The sequence below is a fragment of the Buteo buteo genome, chromosome Z (assembly GCF_964188355.1).
Source record: "Buteo buteo chromosome Z, bButBut1.hap1.1, whole genome shotgun sequence".
Lineage (NCBI taxonomy): Eukaryota > Metazoa > Chordata > Aves > Accipitriformes > Accipitridae > Buteo > Buteo buteo.
The window spans coordinates 64,891,023-64,912,667 of record NC_134204.1 but is presented as its reverse complement, the minus strand read 5'-3'; the positions used below and the strand labels follow the sequence as shown (position 1 = coordinate 64,912,667).

General features: G+C 36.5%; 1 protein-coding gene across 1 annotated transcript in view; it reads left to right on the top strand.

Moving 5' to 3' along the window:
- Window positions 1-21,645, top strand: part of KCNN2 (potassium calcium-activated channel subfamily N member 2) — a 72,407-nt gene that overhangs the window by 33,357 nt on the left and 17,405 nt on the right. Inside the window, exon 4 of the mRNA XM_075021509.1 lies at window positions 14,442-14,583. Within this exon, the coding sequence (XP_074877610.1) occupies window positions 14,442-14,583 (142 nt within the window). The remainder of the gene's footprint in view (window positions 1-14,441; window positions 14,584-21,645) is intronic.

Below are 21,645 nucleotides of genomic sequence, written 5' to 3'. Positions count from 1 at the left end.
CAGTGGTGTGGTGGTAGGAGCATGTGGAGTTTACTCTGGTGCAGGTGCTGTTTGGCAAGTGCACCGTCAATTCACTGCTTCAGGCTTGCTTTTGGTAGTTAGAGAGGGATGATGGTCATCTTTGTCCCGTCTCCTTTGGCCACTGCATTCTTTGTTGTTATTGAATAACCTAAATTTATCAGTTGTGTAGACACTTAGTTTAATTGGCTTAACCTGAGAATTGTCCAGGAAAACTTTCTGACCTTAGTGTCAGTCCAGAGGCTGGACTGCATATTGCTGGGCATGCAATAGCATATGTGGGAAGCGACCTTGCAAATTATTTAAATTAAGTAATAGCCTTCTAATAAAAATGATTTATCTCTTCACTGAGTTTCAGAAAGAAGATACTTGGTGTTCTAATTCCTGGAGTTAAAGGTGATCTTTTATGTTATTTTATTCTTTAAAGAATCCAGTAGATGTAACCTGCAAAGCTTCCTGCAATCTGAAATCATAGAGATGCAACATTGCCTGAAATTGAACAGTTAGATTTCAGATCAAGTATTCATGCCCAAATGTCTTTTCCTTTTGACTTTGTTTTTAATCATTCATCTTCCCAGAAAATCACCATACACCTTCAGACTAATGAGCTTCTAAAATTGTAAGCTCGACTGTTTAAACTTTGGTGTTAAATTGCAGTCTTTCACAGTAGATTCTTTCCAAGGTATTCAAAAGAAAATTATATGTTACATTTAGTTAATTTAACACCAAAGACTCTTGTCAGCTCTCAGTAATACTTGCAGCATTAATTTTCTTTCTTTTCCAAGCGTACCAGCATTTAACAAAAGTTGTGCGTGATAATTCTTGGTAACACTGCTTTTAGAGTGGTGTTTGCTCAAACAGTTGAATCTCCTTGCAAGCAGATCACATCAGTTGCCTTCCTTGTTCTTTATATGCTGGGAGGCAGAAGACCTGCTGACACAATCAGTGTACCACAGCAGGACACTGTTGTCCTTCAGTCATTGTATTTCTGATTGTAAGGAGTATGATTTCTCTTGATTTTTGGAAAATGAGATCTAGCACAGATAATCAGCCAAGAAGCAGATGCCATGACCTGATGTTCTAGTGTCTGCTGGAGACACAACAATCTGCACCAGGAACTACATGTTCTATCAGTTCATTTTCACTTTCTTTCAAAGGAAAATAAAAATTTAGACTAAAGTAATGTTAGCATGGTTTTAACAGGATCAACCCTAATGCTTTGCTGTTATTCTGTTATTATACTGCCAGGTAACTGGCAGTAGTGGTGTTGGTAGTATAGAAATATTGGTGTGAAGGTTTTAATATACCAACAGAAGTATGCTAAATGTATACAAATAATTTATAAATTCACAGAAGTATTAAAGAGTGGAAATTTTTAGTGGAAAATGCCATTATTTAATGATATAGAAGGTGTTCTGTTTATTAAAAGCATGAAACAGAGAATCCATCCTACAGTTCAGTTGTGATCCTGAACAAATCACTTAAGGTCTTTGTGTCTGTTCCATGCAGAGAATTATGTTTACTCTGTTTGGTGTGGTGTCCTTATACCAAATAACAAAATGGTTTGAACTTACCCGGCAAAAAGTCCTATTAAACTATGATTGCAGTGCTAATGCTTTTACATTGTTTAAAATTATTTTACAGGTAGAAATGCAATCTAACCTATACCCATTCTGAGGAGCAAAGGGAGGGGTGTGAAAATAGAGGAAATACTGCTAATTCTGTATTTTTACATTTTGCATTCTCACACTTTGGGGAGAGACATTCAGAAAACATAGGCCATCCCCTGCAGGAGGCTGTGTGGCTATACTGCAGCTCTGCACCTACTTCTCTTCAGTCACAACTGCTGAGCTTAAAGGAGAAATTGACTGAAGCTGCATGGCATTGAAAAGCCAGACTATAGATCTCATGTATTTTCAAGGGATTTTTAATCTATATAGTTGGAAGTCTTTGTCCTCTTCCCCTTTGGGGGACTCGTGACTAAATTTCTTGAACTCAAAAGTTGCAGTCTAGAGAAACCCAAGATGTTATTATTTTTTTTTAAAGATGAAACATAATTTTACTTTCAGTCACATCTTTTCTTGAGTTTTATAAAAGGTAACACTCAAATGTAGTTGAACTCTTATAGAAAAATTTTTCAGTCTATGTTAAATATGCCTTGTTTATGAATTTTTATAATGAATGTTTTGTAGCTGCAGATATACAACTTAGGTATAAAGTGGTCCCAACTCCACTAGAATGAGACACATATTTTCAATTCAGTGTCTAATCCTCTTCTTCCTCTCCCAAACCAAGTATCATCTGCTGAGTATCTCTGCATTGTTTATTCTTTCATGTCACGGACTGCTGCTAATGGAATAGGTGTTTCTGGCCTGTGAGCTCGTGGTCATTACTCATTTAACATGAGGGGCAAAAGCAAAAAAAAAAAAATTTTTAGTTGTTCTTTGTGATGCTTTCAAATTATAATATCAGATACTTTTATGAAGCAGGATGGCTGAAACAGTTAAGGTAACAGAAAAGCTGTAGCTGTGCAGTCACAGTGGAGCTCTACAAATGCCTGTGATTTTTAAATTTTTGTCAACTGGATTCAGTTTCTGTTGTATATGTAAAGTCTTGCAGAAAGCCAGTTCTCCCAAGCAAGTGAAGACGACTAGTAGCTACCTAGGGGCAGCATATACGCTTCCCTGTGTTTGTCCCATCAGTGAACTGGTGTCATTTCTAGGGCCAAGAGATCACTGTAAATTAGATTTCGAGTTTGTTTAACATTTCATCTTCCCATTTGTACTCTTCATTGCATTTTAATACTAATTATGTTGACAACCTTTATGAACCATTCCACAGTCTGAAAAAGGAATAATTAGTAACACTTGAAATTAAATCTAGTTTTCATATCAAGCCACTATAGTTACAGACAGCATGCCCAAAATCATATGTTCCCATCCTGTACATCCTTAGCTAAGCATGACCCCTGATTATGTACTTGCCAGCCTAAATCATGACCAAAGACTTAAGTATGAAAGTCACATAGATACCTCACACTTCTACTGTATGATTTGCATAGAAATTACCAATAGAACACTCAATAGGCATTAGATGATTTCTGTTTTATTAACAGATTTTTCCAACATGTTCAACATGTAGACTGCAAGATACATGCTGTAAGTGTAGGTAGTGCAAAAGGTAATTTCAGTTGCCACCCCATCCAGACTTCTCCCCTCCAGTACAACACAGAGTGACAGTATGTAACTGCTCGTTCTTGCTGAAAGTGTCACCTGCTTGCGTTCCTTCAGAGCACAGAATTTCATTCCTTTCATCAGTGCTTCACTGAAATCAATAGAAAAGAGAAGTCAGAATGTCTTGAATGAGGGCCAGGATACCAGGCAACAAAATGGTCTTGCTAAAAAGAATTTGGCAGTACAGAGAGCTCTCTCATGTGCATGGTCTTTAGAGAAAATACTACAAGATCTTTTTTTTCTTTTTTCTTCTTTTCTTTTTTTGGTAAAAGTTTGTCATTAAAATGAGAATGATCCCTACAAAAGTTGTGTCCTGAAAGGAAACAAACATGAAAAGGCAAAATTAGGAAAATCAAAAAGCCTTATTTTAATCTCCTTTTTAATGACAAAGTAGGGAAGAAAGTAGAAGAGTCAGACTTCATATAATCTCACACTCCCAGTATTACAGAATTTGACGACAACATGCCAAGGCCTAAAACCAAGCAAAGAAAACCGTAACTGCATCTGGCATTTTTAACGTACTATGGTGAAGGTCTCTTAAGCATTTTCTTTTTGGGTGCATTTAGCTGGGCAATACTTCTGTCTTGAAATTTGGCACCATAGAGGTCTGTATAAGCAAATTAGGATGATATTCCTTTATTATCATCACCAGAGTTAAGCACTACGTACAGCTGTATTACATTTCTGATAGCCTGACTCAACTTGCATTTGCCTTGAGAGACTTGTGGCAGAAGTCCGTCCCATAGTTGATCCATGTACGTACTCACTCCACTGTAAGGCGTATGGCAGCAGAGAGACACAAAAATTTGTCTTCTATGTAGATAACCTTTCTCGATCCCTAGCAAGTGAGTGTCTCTAATCACAAAAATTCACCCTGAAGTATTTTCCTAGCCTTCTGATCAGTTTGATGAACAGAATTAAAAAAAGGAGAACACTTTTTTTTTTTTTTTAATATTGACAACCTCATGCTGAAGTTTCATACATAAAAATATAAGTGGAAAATATTTATGTTACAAGTGCTTTCCGTTCTTATACTTCTTTATGTTTCATAACATTAAATGTACTGTCCCCAGTACATCACTAACGAGCTGTTTGTGAAATCTGGCACAACTTTCAGATGATTCTCAAAAGTACACAGGCTTTGGGTGTGGATTTGCCTTTATAAATATTCAGTAAAATCTGTCTAGTTTCAAGCAGTGTGACTTACAGAAGCTAAACTCAATACAGCCTTTCCTTTTCATAAAGGGAATTAAAATATATTCAAGGAATAAGTACACTTTAGCTTGATTTATGTTAAGCATCGTCTTCAGTAGCGTTCATGATACAGGGTGTGAGCCTAGTCCCAAATCTGAGGCAGTCAATGAAATTTTTTCCACTGACCAGAGGCTTCCACTCTCATCCAAAGTTAGTTTAAAAAAAACTCTGCCTAGATTTTTTAAAATGGTTACTTGTAAGGTGCTGTGCTATGTAAGATAGTTTTATTCTCCAGCTTATCCAGAACATGTATTTTGATGAATCTGTAGGTTATTTTGTTATTTCTAAGGAAAATGAAATTGGATTGGGGTTGTTTTTTTTTTTTTGGTCCTCTGTTTCCAATGTTCATTACATGAGAGAACATATGTATGTTGGTAAAATTGTTGCTATTTGCATGAAGTTTGGACCAAAAAAAAAGCAGGCATTATGGTTGTGAGCTTGTAATTCATTCCTTTTTATGGAAGGCAATACGTCAGCTTGTAGAAAACCAAGATATTGAAAAATAGTAATTTGAATGATGATAAATGAAATTAGTTCCATGAGAGAAAAATATCTTCAGAGTGCTCAGTTTGTCAGAAAATCTTCTCTGAGAATTCAGCATCATCTTTGTTGTATAATTTCCCTTTCTTCTGGTTCTGCCCCCTTCTCCCACATACAGGAGAAAAGAAAGGCTAACTTTTACCTAGTTCTACCGTTGTATGTCAGAAAAAAAGGTGGGCTTAATTTTAAGTGCATAATGATTAATTCTATTTCTAATTTCTGAAACTTCTATTTCTGCAGGGTTTTTTTCAGCAAATTACCTCAGATTCTTTAGACATGAGTTGATTCTGATGATCTCAACTTACAAAAAAAAAACCCACCACCAAAATACAAACCTTTCCTCCTTCTGAAGGGGGCTTTAACAGGGTATCTCCAGAGAAAATGCAAAATGTAAGGTAGGGGAAAAATTTAGAAGGGTATTAGTTGCTAGTGAATATAATGAATGATTCACAGTAGAGCTCATAAGAAACTCTTTTGATTTTGAATGATTCATATTTTTATCATAACACAGCTTTAACCAATGCTGTTACAGACTGAAAAATTAAAGCAATACCTTAATGGTATTGACAAATTTCAAAGATTATACTGTGTAAAAAAAATACGGCTGCAGAAAGGAAGTACACATGCATATATGTATCTCTAAATTAAGATTACAAAGTGCAGTGCTGAAAAATAAAAGTTTTCCCTCAAACCTGTTTATGTCACTTCAGTTTACTTCTTTTATATTCATGCATTATAATATTCTTTTAACTGTGTATTTATAGTGGCTTCTTTTACTGAACTTCACTTGTTAAAGGTGATATACAGAACTACAGAAAGAGCAGCTCTTGGATATTTTGAGGTTTTTTTCTATTAGTCAATGTCGGTTTGGTCTCAGTACTTTCTGGATTACTTGTTGAATTTTTCTTTGAAAGCAGAGCTATTGATTACTCAAAGGAGTGGTTTGTCAGGGATTGGAATGGATGTGTTCCCTTCTCAAGCTCCTGTCCTAAACCTCTCTCCACTAGATTGAAAAGTCATGCTCTCTCCATTTTGAATTCAATTTAAAGTTGAAATAGCTTCAAAAAGATACTTTTAGATACTTTCACAATCTGTATACTAACAGGTAGGGCAGTGAGATGAAGATATTGATGTTGATCAACTTTGTGCTTGAGAAGTGACTCAAAGCAAGTTTGCTCCCCATGGTGAATGCTCTTGTCATTAAGCTGCTAAAGTCAAAAAAGAGTATCAACAGCTCTTTCTCCTGTGTCTTGTGGGAAGCCTGATGGGCTACTTGTTCCCTTAGAATTTTTCCATCCTTGTTTCTTCACGTATGGATACTGAGGCATTTAAAGGGCTATTTTGCTGCTTCGGGACATGCCGCTATTTTTGGCAAAGTGAAGAACTTTGGTGTTATGCAACTTTTGGATGGCTAATTTAAGAGATTTATTTTTAAACATATGTGTCATTATAAAGGACTTTGAGTTCATTGTTTTTTAGTTGGAACTTTGAGCATCCAGGCTAATCAAACTGTGAAGTATAGAGCTGAAAACTCAGAAGGTGAAGACCATCAAAATAATGATAAGCCGTAACAAAGCTGGTTAAATTCATGCAGGGAGTTTGTCAGAGCACTATGAAAGATTAAAATGTGATTTTTCATTTCCAAAAAAATGAGGCAGAAAGTTCTATGACAATAAAGTATTTTGTGCTATGGTCATTCATCCCTGGAGCAGAGCTGTACTTTGCATTGAAAAAGACACTGCTGTGTTTTTGTGAAGACTGAAAAGTAGCATATGATCATGGAATTATGGAGTGCATTGTAATACGCATGCCAAAATTCATGAATAAAGATTGTTCCAGACCTTGCTGCTTCAGTGCTGATTGCTACTCTTGATCCAGCAGCTGACAACAACCATTAAAGCCTGAGTTTGCCTCTTGGCACTTGAGTGATATGAATCATGCTTAGTTTTTCTGCATGGTCTGGACATGTATAGAGGAGTTGGGAAAGGCTAGAGACTTGAGTTTTTAATATCTGAAGGCAACCCTGTGAAACATGAAAGCTGTTTTTGTTGGAGACAGAATAACGTTGAACGTAAACAAATTTCAGTAGAGCTGGGAAAAGTAGATTCCCTGAACCTGCTCCATAGTGTGAGGAAGCTAGATCTATCCAAAAGACGATTGAGTATAATAAAATGTATTAGTCCAAATACTTAACATTGAGCAAAGTTTTGCACAAAGGATAATTCATACAAATTTTTTGAAATGGGAAGAATCAGTCATGTAACCTTCATGGCAGCTGCTACTGTTAGTCCCAGCTTTTCTCTATGAGAGATAGAAAGGTATTCCTACTGGCCTTACTTTCTTTTCTAGTTCTCTTGTGCATATTTTATTAAAATGAGCCATGTTTAGACACAGTGAACTTGATTATTTTTCAAAGCAGTCAAGATATATGTTTAAAAAACTGTGCTGCAGGCAGAGCTCATTCAGGTCTCTGGGAGTTAATGGTTGGTTTAAGGCTTCGGGTCCAGCTTTCCAAGATCTTTAGTGTTATTCATGCTTCTACTGAGTCACAACAAGCATGTTGGATGTAAACATATGTCATAGCTAAGTTTAAATCCCCAAACAAGCATTTAATTTCATTGTTATGCTTCTAAATGTTGAAGAGGAGAAGCATAGATTTTTACTTTTTTTTAGTTTAATTAGCTTAGCAATTTTATTAGGGTGTTTCTCAATATACATTATGATACTCATAACAGCAAAGCTTTATTGGCATCCAAAATGGGAGATGAAGACAAAGGCAAAGTAAGAATTCTGAAATAGATAAGCATAGAAACACTAAATGGAAACATTTTAAAAAGATGATCAGTGGAAACTCTGGAAAAAAAAAAACCAACAGAATAGAAATCCTGGTCCCACAGAAGTCAACGGGATCTTTGCTGCTGACCTCGGTAGAGATAAGATTTTACTTCAGTTATGCCACTGCAGGAACAAAATACCATGAAACTGCTGAAAAGAACACAGTGGGAGAAAGAATATGATTATATTGGGGGATAAGCCCCAGCAGTGGGGCTTGGGGGGCTGGTGAGTGTGTTTCTTAATCAAGGCAAGCAAAAATTCTCCTTGAACAAACTCTCTGAAAACTTTCATAAGACACATTAGTGTTTTCATATAATCTGAGACCTTCTGAAGCAGTAGTTATCACTTTATTCCCAGCATTTCTTTTTTGTACACTGATACTGAGCACTCCTGTCTTTGCTGCTGTTCCTCTTAGTGGATTGCTGTCTGTCACAAATTTAAAGGTTTCCCAGTTTCCCAATACTTGTAGAATCAATTCAAAAGATTCTCCTTAACACTCTTACACGATTGTTGAATGTAGGTTAAAAAAAAAAAAAAAAAGGCAGGTAATACTTTGAAGGAGCTTCAGCAACTTTTGATATCTTCAGATTATGTTTGTAACTGAATGGATTCTCTTGGAAAGATTGAAAATCTTTCCATCTACCACAGCTGCAGACAGGTATACCGATTTAGCAGAACATCAGCTCTTTACGGCATCAGGAAAACAAGGCAAGACCTTCACCAGTGGAGGTCAAATAAAAGTTTGGTAGCCTTTGAAAAAAGGGCAATTAGTCCTTATTTCTTTACTGACAGGTTACCCATTGCCCAGGCATTGAGAGGTAGACACCTGACAGCAGCTAGGGCTTTAAATAATTTTAGGTCTTCACGCTTATGTTTAAACTGCAATTAATATTCAAGAATAATGATAAAATTTCTTAAAATATGTCATCTCACCCTTCTATTTTTGTGTTGATTTCTCTCTCTCCTCTGTCCTCTTGTTTTCTTTTAGATTATTTTTTCTACCCATCTTAGGTAACATAGTAACATATGCTACTTATGTAATGATATTTAGCATTTCTCTGTTGGATTTATTACTTTTCCATAAATAGTCCACAAATGCTCTTAATAGAAAAATCATCAACATTTTGACCCCTGTAGAAGCAATCTAGATAGCTTACTTGCTTCCGTTACTTTTGGTTGAGTTCAGAACTGCTACTGATGTGACCCTGTCTGTATGAAATCCAGATGTTTGCCATGGTCTTTTCATGAAGCGATTTTTATGACAAGAACATTTTTGCTGCTGTTCATAAATATTTGAGGGATGTCAACACACATGTTAGAAAAAAGACAAGGAGTGACATGCACTTTTCAAGCTGCCTTTTTGATCCTAAACCCATCAAGGCAGGCAAAATTTCTTCTGTTGACTTCATTAGACTAGGAGTCGGCCCCGCTGTTCCTTCCAAGTGCTGTTGTGGTTTTCTTTTTTTTCTTTCTTTTAAACAGGAGGAAGTGAGAAGGAATAAAAAGACCTGTCTATTATCATCACTATTTTAACAGATAAAAAGCTGCCAGTACCTACCATCTAACACTTAGTAACAGAATGGCCTGATACTGTGGGAGAGCTCTAATAGCTGGTTAGATCAATCAGTGTCTCAACAGAGTCTTGAAAAGTTTCTGATTTAGTGGGCTGAGCCTGCTTCCAGCTGTTATTAGTCTAAAAGTTTTTAAGGTTTGACAAAACTAAATTCAGCCTAGATTGCCATTGTAGTGCAGGCCAGGAATTTCTTCATGATTGTGGTAAAACCAGGCCATTTTCATCCCTACAAAAAGGGTAATTTTTAAACTGTTTTTTTTAATTCTTTCCTTGACTTGTTCAAGAAAGCAAACCCAAAGATGGCATAGTTATCAGAGGCTGTCCATGGAGGCAAGATAAACTGAAATGAAGCTGCTAAATGTGAATTAATGCACCAGTGGTCAAGCTTAATGTTATACTTGATTTATTCATCACTTTTTAAAATGAATGTGTCTTAGATGTCAAGGTGTCAATGTGTGGTAACTGTGTGCAGCTAAAAAGCAGATGTTTTACTAGTTAAATGAAATGTCATCAAATATGAACATAGTTCTGAAGAAAAGCAGTACTGAAAATCATGATACTGATAGTGAAACCAGAAGAAAATAACTGCTCTTTGATAAAGAATCTGGAATATTGCTTTGACAACACAAGCCACTGCAGTATTGTCAGCTGAGGGATGTATTTATGTCTTCCTGAAATGAATGGTAAAACTCCCACTCAGTTTGGCTTGGGAAGGAATCGAGCCATGCTATTTTTGCACAAATCTAACCATTCAGCTATTTTTGGTTTAAATTAGAGTAGTCTCAGGACTTATATATGCTGGTTGGTGAGAACTGGATGGTGGTGTTTCACAGGATAAGGATTGCCTGGTGAGTAGCGTGTTCCAGCAGCAGCACTGCTTGCCTGCTAGCACATTCCTTATTAGAGAAGGAGAGAAAAAGTGATAAATAATACTTATGCCTGTGTGACTTCAGCCAAGGGTTTTCCTACCTCAGGGGAATACATAGCTTTTCTAAATGACCCTTTATTCTGCTGCCATGTGAGGCTGGATGTGATCCAGAAAATCAACCTGTTTATAGCTGCAGTTTTAACACAATTAAATACTGGCTCTTAACTTCAAGTGGCTCACTGTGTTTCTAGTGCAAGTTTTTATTGACTAAGAATAGTGGGCTTTAAATATTTAAATAAATATTTTTGTAGTAATTAGAATATAAAAAATCAAAATCTTTATAAAAAATAAAAATGTTTACCAAACTAAAGATTAATGACAAAAAGCTTATGTTTGGGAATTTGGTTGGTAATGACTGGATTTTGCTTTGTGTGGAACTTGTTGCTGAAAGGAAATCTTCTTTTTCTTTACTTCCTGAGCTTTTGGGTTTCTGAGCTGTTCATGGTACAGTATTTTCCTGTCAGATTTCAGAGCTCTGAGATACAGAATGAATGGATAGTTAGGAGAACTGCAGTTGCATTCTGGAGAGTGTTACACCCAAGCTGTCTTTCATAGTCCAGCTGGAATGAGATGTTTGTAGTGACTGATGACGACTGACAGTAAGCAAGACAGCTCTGCTCCAGCTGTTCGTGTGGACCGCTTTTTCTCCTCACTGTAATGTACATTGCAGTTGGCTCTGCTGGGGGTAGTCTTAACAGCAAAGTTAAAAACACAGTGACAGGAATGATTTTTCTTAGGTCTTCTGGTGTCTTGAGTGCAACACATTAGAGGTGCACTAATGGAAAAACATGAGAAAGTTTAACTTCTGCTGTGTTCGTTTTACTGTTCCCTGCATAAAGGGAGAAGTTCAGTCCTTAGGGCTGTGATAACTTCGAAAGCAAGTCAAAAAGGCAATGAGTAGATTACTTTTCCCCTCCTCAAAACAAAGCAAAATGCCTCCAATGCTCATTTTCAGCCATTCCCATGGCTGTATAAATAAGATGTTGCAATTTCTACTTCTTTAAGAAATTGTTTTTCCTGTTTTGATATAGATGTAATAATTTGCTACCTGATTGTGGACGCAGGATAGCCAAAGACTCCCCTGGCTTTGCTCATTCAGGCTTGAATCCCAAGCAATGGTGGTGCCTAATGGCACAGCAGGGCACTTGGAATGTATACTGGCACAACTGTAATCTTATGAAAATCAGAAGGCCGTAGGCGTGTACTAGAATTACTAACCCCAGAGATTCAAAAATCATGAGTGAAGTTACAAAAAACAAAGACAAAACAATCCACCTTCCTATAAACCTGGCATAGAAATGATGAGATTATGAGGACAGTAACACCCTCCCACTGCCCAGCCTTTTAGATTGTCTCTGTTTTACTTACAGGTTATTAACTTGAGAATTCACTCCTTCAACTTTTCCTGTAAAGTTGTGAGAGAAAGAGTTTTTTGGTTTTGTTGGAAGATGAAATTAGGTTGTAATTGGCATGCTTTGCCATGCTTGAGCAGTTGAGCCCATGGGGGGGTACAAAGTATCTGTTGTTTCTTAGTCACAGTAAAGTCATAAGTATTGATGATGATTTTTAAATTAACTGTGCACCATTTGATTGCTGAACTATAGGCTTAAAATCACAACCAGATGAAATATTCAGAATAGGAAATCCAAGAGTGGTGAGCTAAGAAGATAAAAACATTTGAACAGGTCCTTGAATTGTGTTACTAAATATGGATGTGGATGGCTTTAATGAGTATTTCATCTAGGGGACCTTACTAATTAAGATCCATGTCTCCAATGAAACTTGAAAAACTAATGTTGTGCTTTCTGAAATTTAACCCTATGTCACCTTTGTTAAATGATCTATGTATAGATTGGCTTGTGTGTTTCCTGGCATGGTTAAAGGAGGATAAATGGATAAAGACTCCATTACCTTTTCCCTGTATTGTTTAAAGCTTAAAAGAGAGGGTTTGGCATTCTTTATGTGAAAGTGGTGTTTATTTCAGAAACTTACTGAGTTGTATTTGAATGTTCTGTTTTCAGTCATACCAAGATTTCTATAATTATCACCATGTAGGGCTGAAATTTAGTAAGGATGTAACTATTTGGACAAAATGTAGAAAAAAAATTAAAAAGCATTGCGTTGCATTTTTGTCTTCATAGGAAAACTGTTTCCTATCTGAAGTGTGGAAATGGCCAGGTTCAAAACCCAAAAAGAGGCATTAAAGAAATGTATTGTAAATGTTTATGTAAGCATTTGTTGGTATTTAACTGAATTGCTAACCTTAGAATATGTGTTGTGGCTTTAGTGCACTTCCATGAAGCTCATCCAAAGCCTATGGGTCATATCACTTATATGGTAGTCTGTAGGGACTTGCATGTTACATAGGCTTTCTTCTTGCGTCCTAGATGAGGTGAATATGTCTCTCTCCTTGCATCCATATATTTCACAGACATTATTTGCTAAGTTTGTTAAGTGTAATCCGTAACATTTAGTGCAGACTGGAAAAAATCAATGTCAGATCTCTTTTCATTGTGCAGAGCTCTGTGGTCATGAGTTAAATCAAGTTTGCTGTCGTTCTTTTTACTACTCTTGTTGCTGTTGTAGTTGTCATTTTCTGTGTCACTGTCATCCTTACGAGCTCCAAATGTGGGCTGTTACTGCATTGTTCTAGGTGCAGAACAAAAAATCTTCGAAAGATTGCATAAAGTATGTGAGAAAGACAACAGTGACACCAGGAGAGAGAGGAGTACAGTTGAAATGTGGAACAAACTTCTTTGGAGTGATTGCTGTAGTCTCTGGCAGTCAGAGTTTTTAGGTTGTTGTAACCATCAGGGCATAGGTGGGACTTTGAAGAAGGCATTTTGCAGATATATATAGCAAATATCTTGCAAATGAGAGAATAGAGAATTTCCTGAGACTGCCTTTGTGCTCACTGCATTCCTGCTCCACCATGGAGACTGTGGTCCAGAAAGGAAGAACACTCAAGTAATTCTTTCAGCTGTGGAAAGCAGGTAGCTTATGGATTTGTGAACTAATTTCCTAATGGCCCTCTGTGAGACATGGATTTAGGGACTGGCTAAAATAATACACTTGAGAATCCAACAGCATAGATAGCTAACCTGAGTCTTCACAGCAGCTGCGGGGGTTATTGCAACCTTGAGGCTGCAGTGGTTGCCACAGATAGTCTCTGTTGCAGAGCTACTCTGTCCGGGGAGCAAAATTCCACCTACTTTCAGCTATTACACGTGTCCGTCCCCCCGTCCGTCCCCCCATCCGTCCCCCCTGAGTGAGTGGTGACAACAGGTTTTAGCCCTAAAATGTGTCCTTACGGCTTCCTAGTTAATTAGGTATATATGTCATGTGAAGACTAGATTATTCACCTGAAATTGTTTTCTTTGAAGGAAAAAATGAACATATTCCACTAAGACAACACTTAAAACTAAGACAACAAATGACACATCAGGAAATTACACTTAACAGCTGACTTACTTAACACAAAAGGGAGGTTTTGCTATATTTAAGGCAAAGATCTTTTGTTGATGATAAATAGAGTGGCATACTTTTCTATTTATCTTGAAAATGTTGAAGGAGAGGGAAGATCTTAGGTTGTCTAAGTCAGCATTTACATGATAGTTCACGATTAGATTTCCAGTTAGCCCAAGGAGATGGAGATGTGCTCTGCTGTCTGCTTGCCCACACATCATTTTGACTTTCATTTTTGCCTCAGACTGCAGCAACTACAGTAGACTGGTGTCTTACGCCACTGCAGAGGATTAGCAGAAGTTGTACCCCTGATTAAGAGATTCTATTAAAAAACGAGGTTTCTGCTATTTTAATAATAAGAACAGAATACTCAATTATAAACCACCTCTACTACTGGTGCTATTGTTGTACCTTCTGTTTCTTTACTGCTGATGTAATTGTATTTGAGGTTTTTTTAATTCCTTAATAACGGCTTTTTAAAAGCAAATAACTGTAGAATACAAGAATGGTTCTTGACCAGTTAATGCAAATTCTTTCTGACAGCACAGAAGTTTAACAAAAGTTTTCATGACAAAGAAATTGTTTTTCTTTTCAGGTACCACGATCAACAGGATGTTACTAGCAACTTCCTTGGAGCAATGTGGTTGATTTCAATAACTTTTCTATCCATTGGATATGGTGACATGGTACCTAATACATATTGTGGGAAAGGAGTCTGTTTACTCACTGGAATCATGGTGAGTGTTTCTGAATTTATTCACTGGATATTAAGTTTGCTGCAATTAATCCTGAACTTGTAGAAGTCATAAAGAAATACTTATTTGCTGGCTTGTAGAGTACATATACTTACTCACACCATTCCTATGGTCTTTCATTCCTGGTAATGGAATGGAGGGTTTTTCTTTAGGTAAAATTTAGCAGCTGTGTAATGAAAAACAGAGAAAGAAATTCCACCCTGACATAATTTGCAGATTCAAAATCTCAATAGAGTCTTTCATTAAATGTTAAGGTATCAAGTTTTCTCGATTATCTTTGGACATGTGTAATTGGACCAGTACTAATAATGAATCCCCCATTCTGACTTTTCTTTCTTAAAATTAAGTTACTCACAAACAAAGAAATGTGATGGTGGCTAATATGCTAAAGCATTTTGCTTGAGCATAGTTTTCTACTCTATTTCTTATAAGTCTAATAACGTACTACCCATAGCATTCCATTGCTGTAAGTGGATTTGCGTAGTGCAATTTTCACTGTAAGAGTTTTCGTTACCATTGATACAATGCAGCAATTGTTAGTGCATGCATATTCAGTATATATTTATTAACTGTACTTCATGTCTGGTTTTAACTTTTCTGTATTGCACCATTTGGTCAAAGTTAGGCAGGGAATAAGGTGACGTGTTATAGTATCTGGGAAATTTACGCATATATACACTAAATTAGAAGTAAAAAAGCTCCAGGCTCTGCCACTTTTACTGGTATCAATTCCTGTGTAAGTGTCCCTGTGAATGTGAAGGGCAGAATGAGCATCATATATATTGTATATAACAGTAAGATGCATATTTGTTTCTGAATTTTTGCCATTGATTATAAGTAATGCAGCTCCAATATCTACCTCTGTTAAAACAGGTATATTGGGATTATGGCTGAAAGCAATCAAATAGTTGCCCCTTTTGAACAGGTGTTTTAGTAAAATTTTCATTTATAAGAGTGTACTTTTTGTCCAAAGAATAAAATAAATCAATTCAATTTTGTAATGTTGAACAATTTTTTTCAAATGTCTTTTTTTTAAAAAAAAAAAAACATCTGACAGGTTTCAGGTCATTGGCCTTTACTGAGAAAGACTTCCAGTACATTTTGCTGGTGGTGGCAAATGCATATCTCCTTACATACAGAGTTTGCAATACAGAGTTTGTACAGGCTGAAAGCAGAGGAATGACTCAGAAGGCTTTTTTAAAGGCTGTTGGCTAAGCTCACATCTGCCATCTTCTGGGGTATTTGCCTTTGCTCTTTCTGAGCTGGATTTTGGTGCCAGAGAGAATAAAACATGGTCATAAGTTCATTAGGAAAAAAGGAGGACAAACAGTATATATTGCCATGAGGATGTACAGAATGGGGACAAAACCCTGTTATAAAGCTTTCCTTCTTCCCAAGCACTGTTTAGAAATAAGAAGCAAATACTGGAAGATGCAGGTACAGATTATTTTGTTCTCTCAAATTGTTCAGCACTTTTCAGCATTTCATTACGGAAAAAAAACTTAAAGTAACAGTAATCTAGGACCTTCAAAGGCCTGAAAAAGTGCAATGAGAACAGTAGTTTTGATACTAATCATGCATAGGTTTCACACTGCTATTGCATTTATGCTAGTGCAAATGATAGCAGTATCTGGACTGTTACTTTGAATAGCTGTGGGTAGGCTTATGATTTTATTTTGATGAAAACAAGGTAAAAATAAAATCAGAAGAACCGACTCCAGATTATTGCAAATGTTATTCTATATGCCTCTGAATGAACCACACAGAAGCTGAAATTATAAGATGTATTTGTCATTTTGCTTATGACAGCAACATTTGGATTCAGATGTAAAATTATTTATAGCGGTTGCTTCCATTGCTTTGGTGAAAAACTAAAGTACTGATTAATACTTACCATTTGCACACATAGAATTTCTTTTTCACAACTGAAACAAGATTCTGTTGAAAATTAGACTTATAAAATGTATAGATAATACACACCTTCATGTCTTTGAATGTTTTTTATGAGGTTCCAGTCAGAATCTCATGGTAATGAGTTTGGGATAAATACCTCCAGAGACAGAAAGCATTCTTAACCAAAAAACAAGCCAGGTAGCTAGTGTGTGTTGATAGGTAAAACAATACTGAAAGCCTGACCCCTAATTACATTTTTAAGGACATCCATGGTATGCATTTGGCAAACATCACCTTTGAGAAAAACATTATGGAGCAATCGGAGAAAGTCAGATTTGAAATTACTCTTTTTTTTCTTTTTTTTTTTTAATAAAGGATCTGAAAGATATGAAGTATGAAACAGTGAACATAATAATGAACTATCTTCCAGCCTAACCTGCAATACTAATAAGCTTACAGGTGTTGAATAGAATTCTTTAAAACCAGCTACTCTTCTGAAACTTGTACAGTAACTAATTGTTTGTTGTGGAATAGATAAGATCCTAAAAGAACAGACTTACTGATTTTTATTTCAATAGGAGTTGTTGATGGTCTAATTAAAAGATACAACTGGATGATTGTTGAATGAATGTAACAAATAAAATGAAACCATGTACGTGATTTTAAGAGGGAAGATGTAATTCCCTCACATCTGAAGTAGCAAATACATTGTTGGATTGGTGTGATCAATACCAAATACCACTGAGTTTTTGCTTTCAGATAATGTCCCTGTTTAAAAAGAGTGGAAGGGAGAATAAATAGAAGTACTTGTGAGTACAAGAGTAGTTACACAGCCCACTGAAGAGTTAATATTGACTTTGCAAAACTGGTGGCCCATGGAGGGGTCCTTTGGTGTCTTGACCCCAGTGAAGGGAGAGTGCAGGTGCCCTGGCTGTCCTCCCACTTCTGCCTCAGGAGCTGCTTTCTGTGTGATGGAAATTGGACTGCTTAGGCTGAACCCTGTGTTGTGCTCCAGCCTGGGAAGTAGACTTTATGCAGTCTGCTGATGGCACCAAGTTGTCCTGGCTATTGAAACTGCAGCTACTGCAATCTTGAGGCACTGGTTCAAGTGATGTCTTTTAAATTCTGCAAATGCACACTTCTGGAAAATAGAAAAATCTTCACGCTTTTTCAGACTATACCAAAAGGAAAAAAGCCGAAGAAGTCTGATTAATGTATTAGAATTAAAAAAAAAAAAAACAAAAACAAAAAAAAAAAACAGAAACAAACTGTGAACAAAGAAGGCAAATAGTGAAAAACTATGCACTGTCATATTGAACAATTTAGGGTTTGACCTTGCAAAGCACTTAAATATGTGAAACATTAATGAAAATACTGACACAGTGCAATATGGAGTTTGTGGCATGCATTAATGCAGAGACACTTCACAGACAGGCAAATGAAACTGAACTGGGTACCTCAGCTGGATTATGTATCAGTGTTTTTCCAATGAGATTTCATTAAACAGCAATAGTAGACTATGGGCCGAGTGGACTATAAATCAGATGGCAAATGTGTCCTCTGTCCTCTGTATACATTAGGTAGGTCTGCAAGAGTGTGATGGATGGATAGAAATATGAGTGCTGTCACTGTTATCGGAACTGGATATAGAGAAGATTGGGAGACCTGTGGCATCTTCATCATGCCATGCAGTTCATCGGAGTTTTGTCTGCCCACTGAAATTGCCATCCGTGGTTGTCAGTGCACACCCAAGCAGTTCTCTCAGATCCTGGTCAGCAGGCTGAGCTCAGCTACAGGTGGAGCACTTTGTTTGTGCTGGTGTTAAGTGGACCTGCTTATATAGGCAGCACTTCGACCTCCTTAATGCCTTTTTGGAGTTACGGTCTTAGAGTGATTTGCCAAATTTTCCTTGCTTTATGAGGAGTATAATGAAGTTAGCAAAAATTTAAAGGAAGGAAGTAGAAATTGGTAGAAGTCAAAGGAGGGGGCAAGTGTGAGAAGGTATGAGAAGATACATAATTATTGACTGTGAGATGGATACTTTTTATGGATCTTTTTAAGTTCTTGTACCTATGCAAGATAAAATAATGGCAATCCATTCTTCCAACTCCAAATACAAGGTTTTCTTGCAAGGTTTGGGAAGGACTCTTTTCCTTTCACATCCAGCATTATGTGGTGAGCTAGTGCATTTATGGTATGATGCAAAGTTAAGGATACAGAATCTTCCTGCAGAGCCAACTGCCAACAGTTGGAAGCAGACATGCAGAACTAGTAGGTCAAACCTATGGTGCTACAATAAAATGGATGAGTTGCAATTTTTCTGTCACAGGACGCGCAGGGTGGTTGGCTATAGCTTGGATGAAGATTGCTTTAAATGAAATAGCTGTTATTTCACAATGTCTGCCTTCCTAATGCTGACAGTGCAGCTTAAATGCTTCTGGTATTGAAATGAACTCCAAAGAGATAGTTAAGCCTATGAAAGAACCAAATAAATTAGTGAAGTTTTCTTAAATTTACATCATAAAGGTGGACAAGATTAGATGTTTCTTTTGGAAAATTTTTAAGTAGCATCTTTTAACTACAGGATTTGAACACCACTCATATAGGTGAAGAATTCTTATTAGAGTAGTCACAATGCAGTCAATGTGTACAATCTGGCCTTACAGACACTACTTTTATTAGTTCTAAATCATGAATCAAAAATTAATCAGATCTGATTTTAAAGCTTCTTACACTGCAGCTTTTAATGTCCTTGCGGAAGTCTGCAGTTAGTTCAAAAGAATCACAATTCCTTTCCTATGCATCGTGAAAAAAGTGACAAGGATGAGGTGCTTTTGCTATGAGGATAGAGGACTCTTCATGTAAGGTTAAATTGTGGTGTTTGTGCATACAGTTTTGTGTCAGACTCAGCCTGGTCTTACCAACAAATACAGAGAACTATCTACAAGAGGAACATGACACCTAGAGTGGTATAGTTTTCATCCATATGATTTTTGTTAGTAGCAAAATCTGAACTGTAACATCTTTGAAATTTAATGGTTACTAGATTGTAAAAAAAAGAGAAAAAAGTAGATTATATCTGCATAGTTAACATTGGCTGCAGATCATCTAGGATGATTCCTGAAAAAGAGACAAAGAAGGTAAACATCAGATTTGAGCAATGAAATATGAAAATTTTTTTATAGAACTTTCTAGGGTTAATGTACAAAGAGGTCATAAACTATTTTGCATAATAATGCCTAAAAATATGGGAATTTTTATGAAAACGTTTGTTTACATTGTTTAATTCTGTAATGAGTTGCAAAAACACATAATTGTTTATGAAACACAGTAATGTATTTTGAATTACACTCAAAGAACTGAAAAGGTATGATTAATATGCTGCTTTGTGAGTAGATAAGTATGGTTGAGCTGATAGAAGCAACTCAATTTACTGTAATAACAGTAAAAGAATAATGGATTGTATTGCTATTTAAAGGTTTACCTTGAACAGTTTGCACATGTATCAAGAATCTATAGTATTTTTATAATTTCTAGTATGTGGTAGTAAAAGGTCAGAGCAGCGTGGTGAATAGTTTCACGGATAAGAAGCCTACTAGAGGAATTTAAAAAATCTAGAACACAGCTCAGTTTTTAGTTCTCCAAGAGTACAGGAAAATATGAAAAGCGTTTCATACAAATTGGTAGCATCTTGGGTCCATGTGTCAGATATATGGTAGAATTTAATTCAGTTGGTTCTAAGAATTATAAATGTAAGTGACGTCAGGATTCAGAACAGATAGTGTTTATTCCTTCTAACATAATACAACCTAACTGGACAGTGTGTCAAGCAGAAACGTAATATGGAGAAGTCAGTTAATGATGCTTGAATTATCAGGGTTGAAGCTATTAAAAGTTGGGCTGTTCAGAAATTCTTCAGCTCCTCTACTATTGTTCCAGCACACCAGATTGCCAAAGTGGAACCTTTAGTAAGGAACAAACATAGTTTGGGATTATTTTATGGCTATGGCTTGTTGGGATGAAATTTCTAACTGAAGTAAAGAAAAATAAATTATCAAAATTGAGTTGAGAAGCTCCAGAGAGTGATCCCTGAAGTAGTGGCAGTTAGGGCAGTAATCTGAAATGTGAGGGAATGGCAGAGGCTCTACCTCCATTTGAGTAAACAAAATCTCCTGCAAGGTGTAACCCTGTTTTAGAATTAGAAAAATTAAAGGAAAATACCTCCCTTGGAAGGTCTTCAGTTCGTACCAGTAGAGCAGGGAAAGTTTTGAAGTGTCAGAGGCCAGGGGAACTGTTTCCCACTTAGGTCTAGCTAGGAGTTACAGATGCATTTCAGCAAGTTCAAAGACAGTTAGTTCCTGCCTGGAATGAACAGCAATTGTCCCATGATATCTTTGTTTACATAGATATGATGGCAGCTGATGACTGTTACAGCAAAACTTCTGCTTTGTTTTGAAAAAATGTAATATCATCTGCAATAACTTCAGATTTAAAATGCAATTTTAATATACTTTCACACGTATTCTCATGAAACTTCTGTATTTACAAGACAGGTGTTGGACAAGAACATCATCGGCAGCCGTCATCCTGAATTATTAAAGTAATGTTTCCCATCAGCCTTGTAGTCTGTTGAGCCTGCTCATTTAGTGAGATCAGATTTCACCTTCTTGCTCAGCAAAAAGGGTTTTTGCACATTGATAGAAACCGTCTTGATCTCCAGGGGTTTTTTAGCTATTGTGACCACTGAAGGTTTCCTGGGAGCCAAGCCACCAAGGTGCATCTTGGGCTTCTCGGAGTTAACACTACTATCATTTATAGGTTCCCCTGCAGAAGAGAGATTGTCTTCATTTTATAAATCAGCATTTTCTGTGCTGTCCCAGAAGCCTTTCTTGGTACCCAGCTTGCATTACTCAAGTAAAGGAGTTTACTTCACCCCCACTATGATTACCCATTACTGCATCTGAGATTATTTAATCAATTTCCTATGTCTGTATAACATTTAATGCTCTTCTTAATTTTTATTTTTGCAACATTGCTAAAAACCTTATGGGCTAATTAGAAGTAAAGGAATCTGGTCATCTGCTGTTGTATAGATTAGAAGTTTAAAAGTTGCAATAAAATTCTAGCTGTGGCACAGACAAACTCCACTGA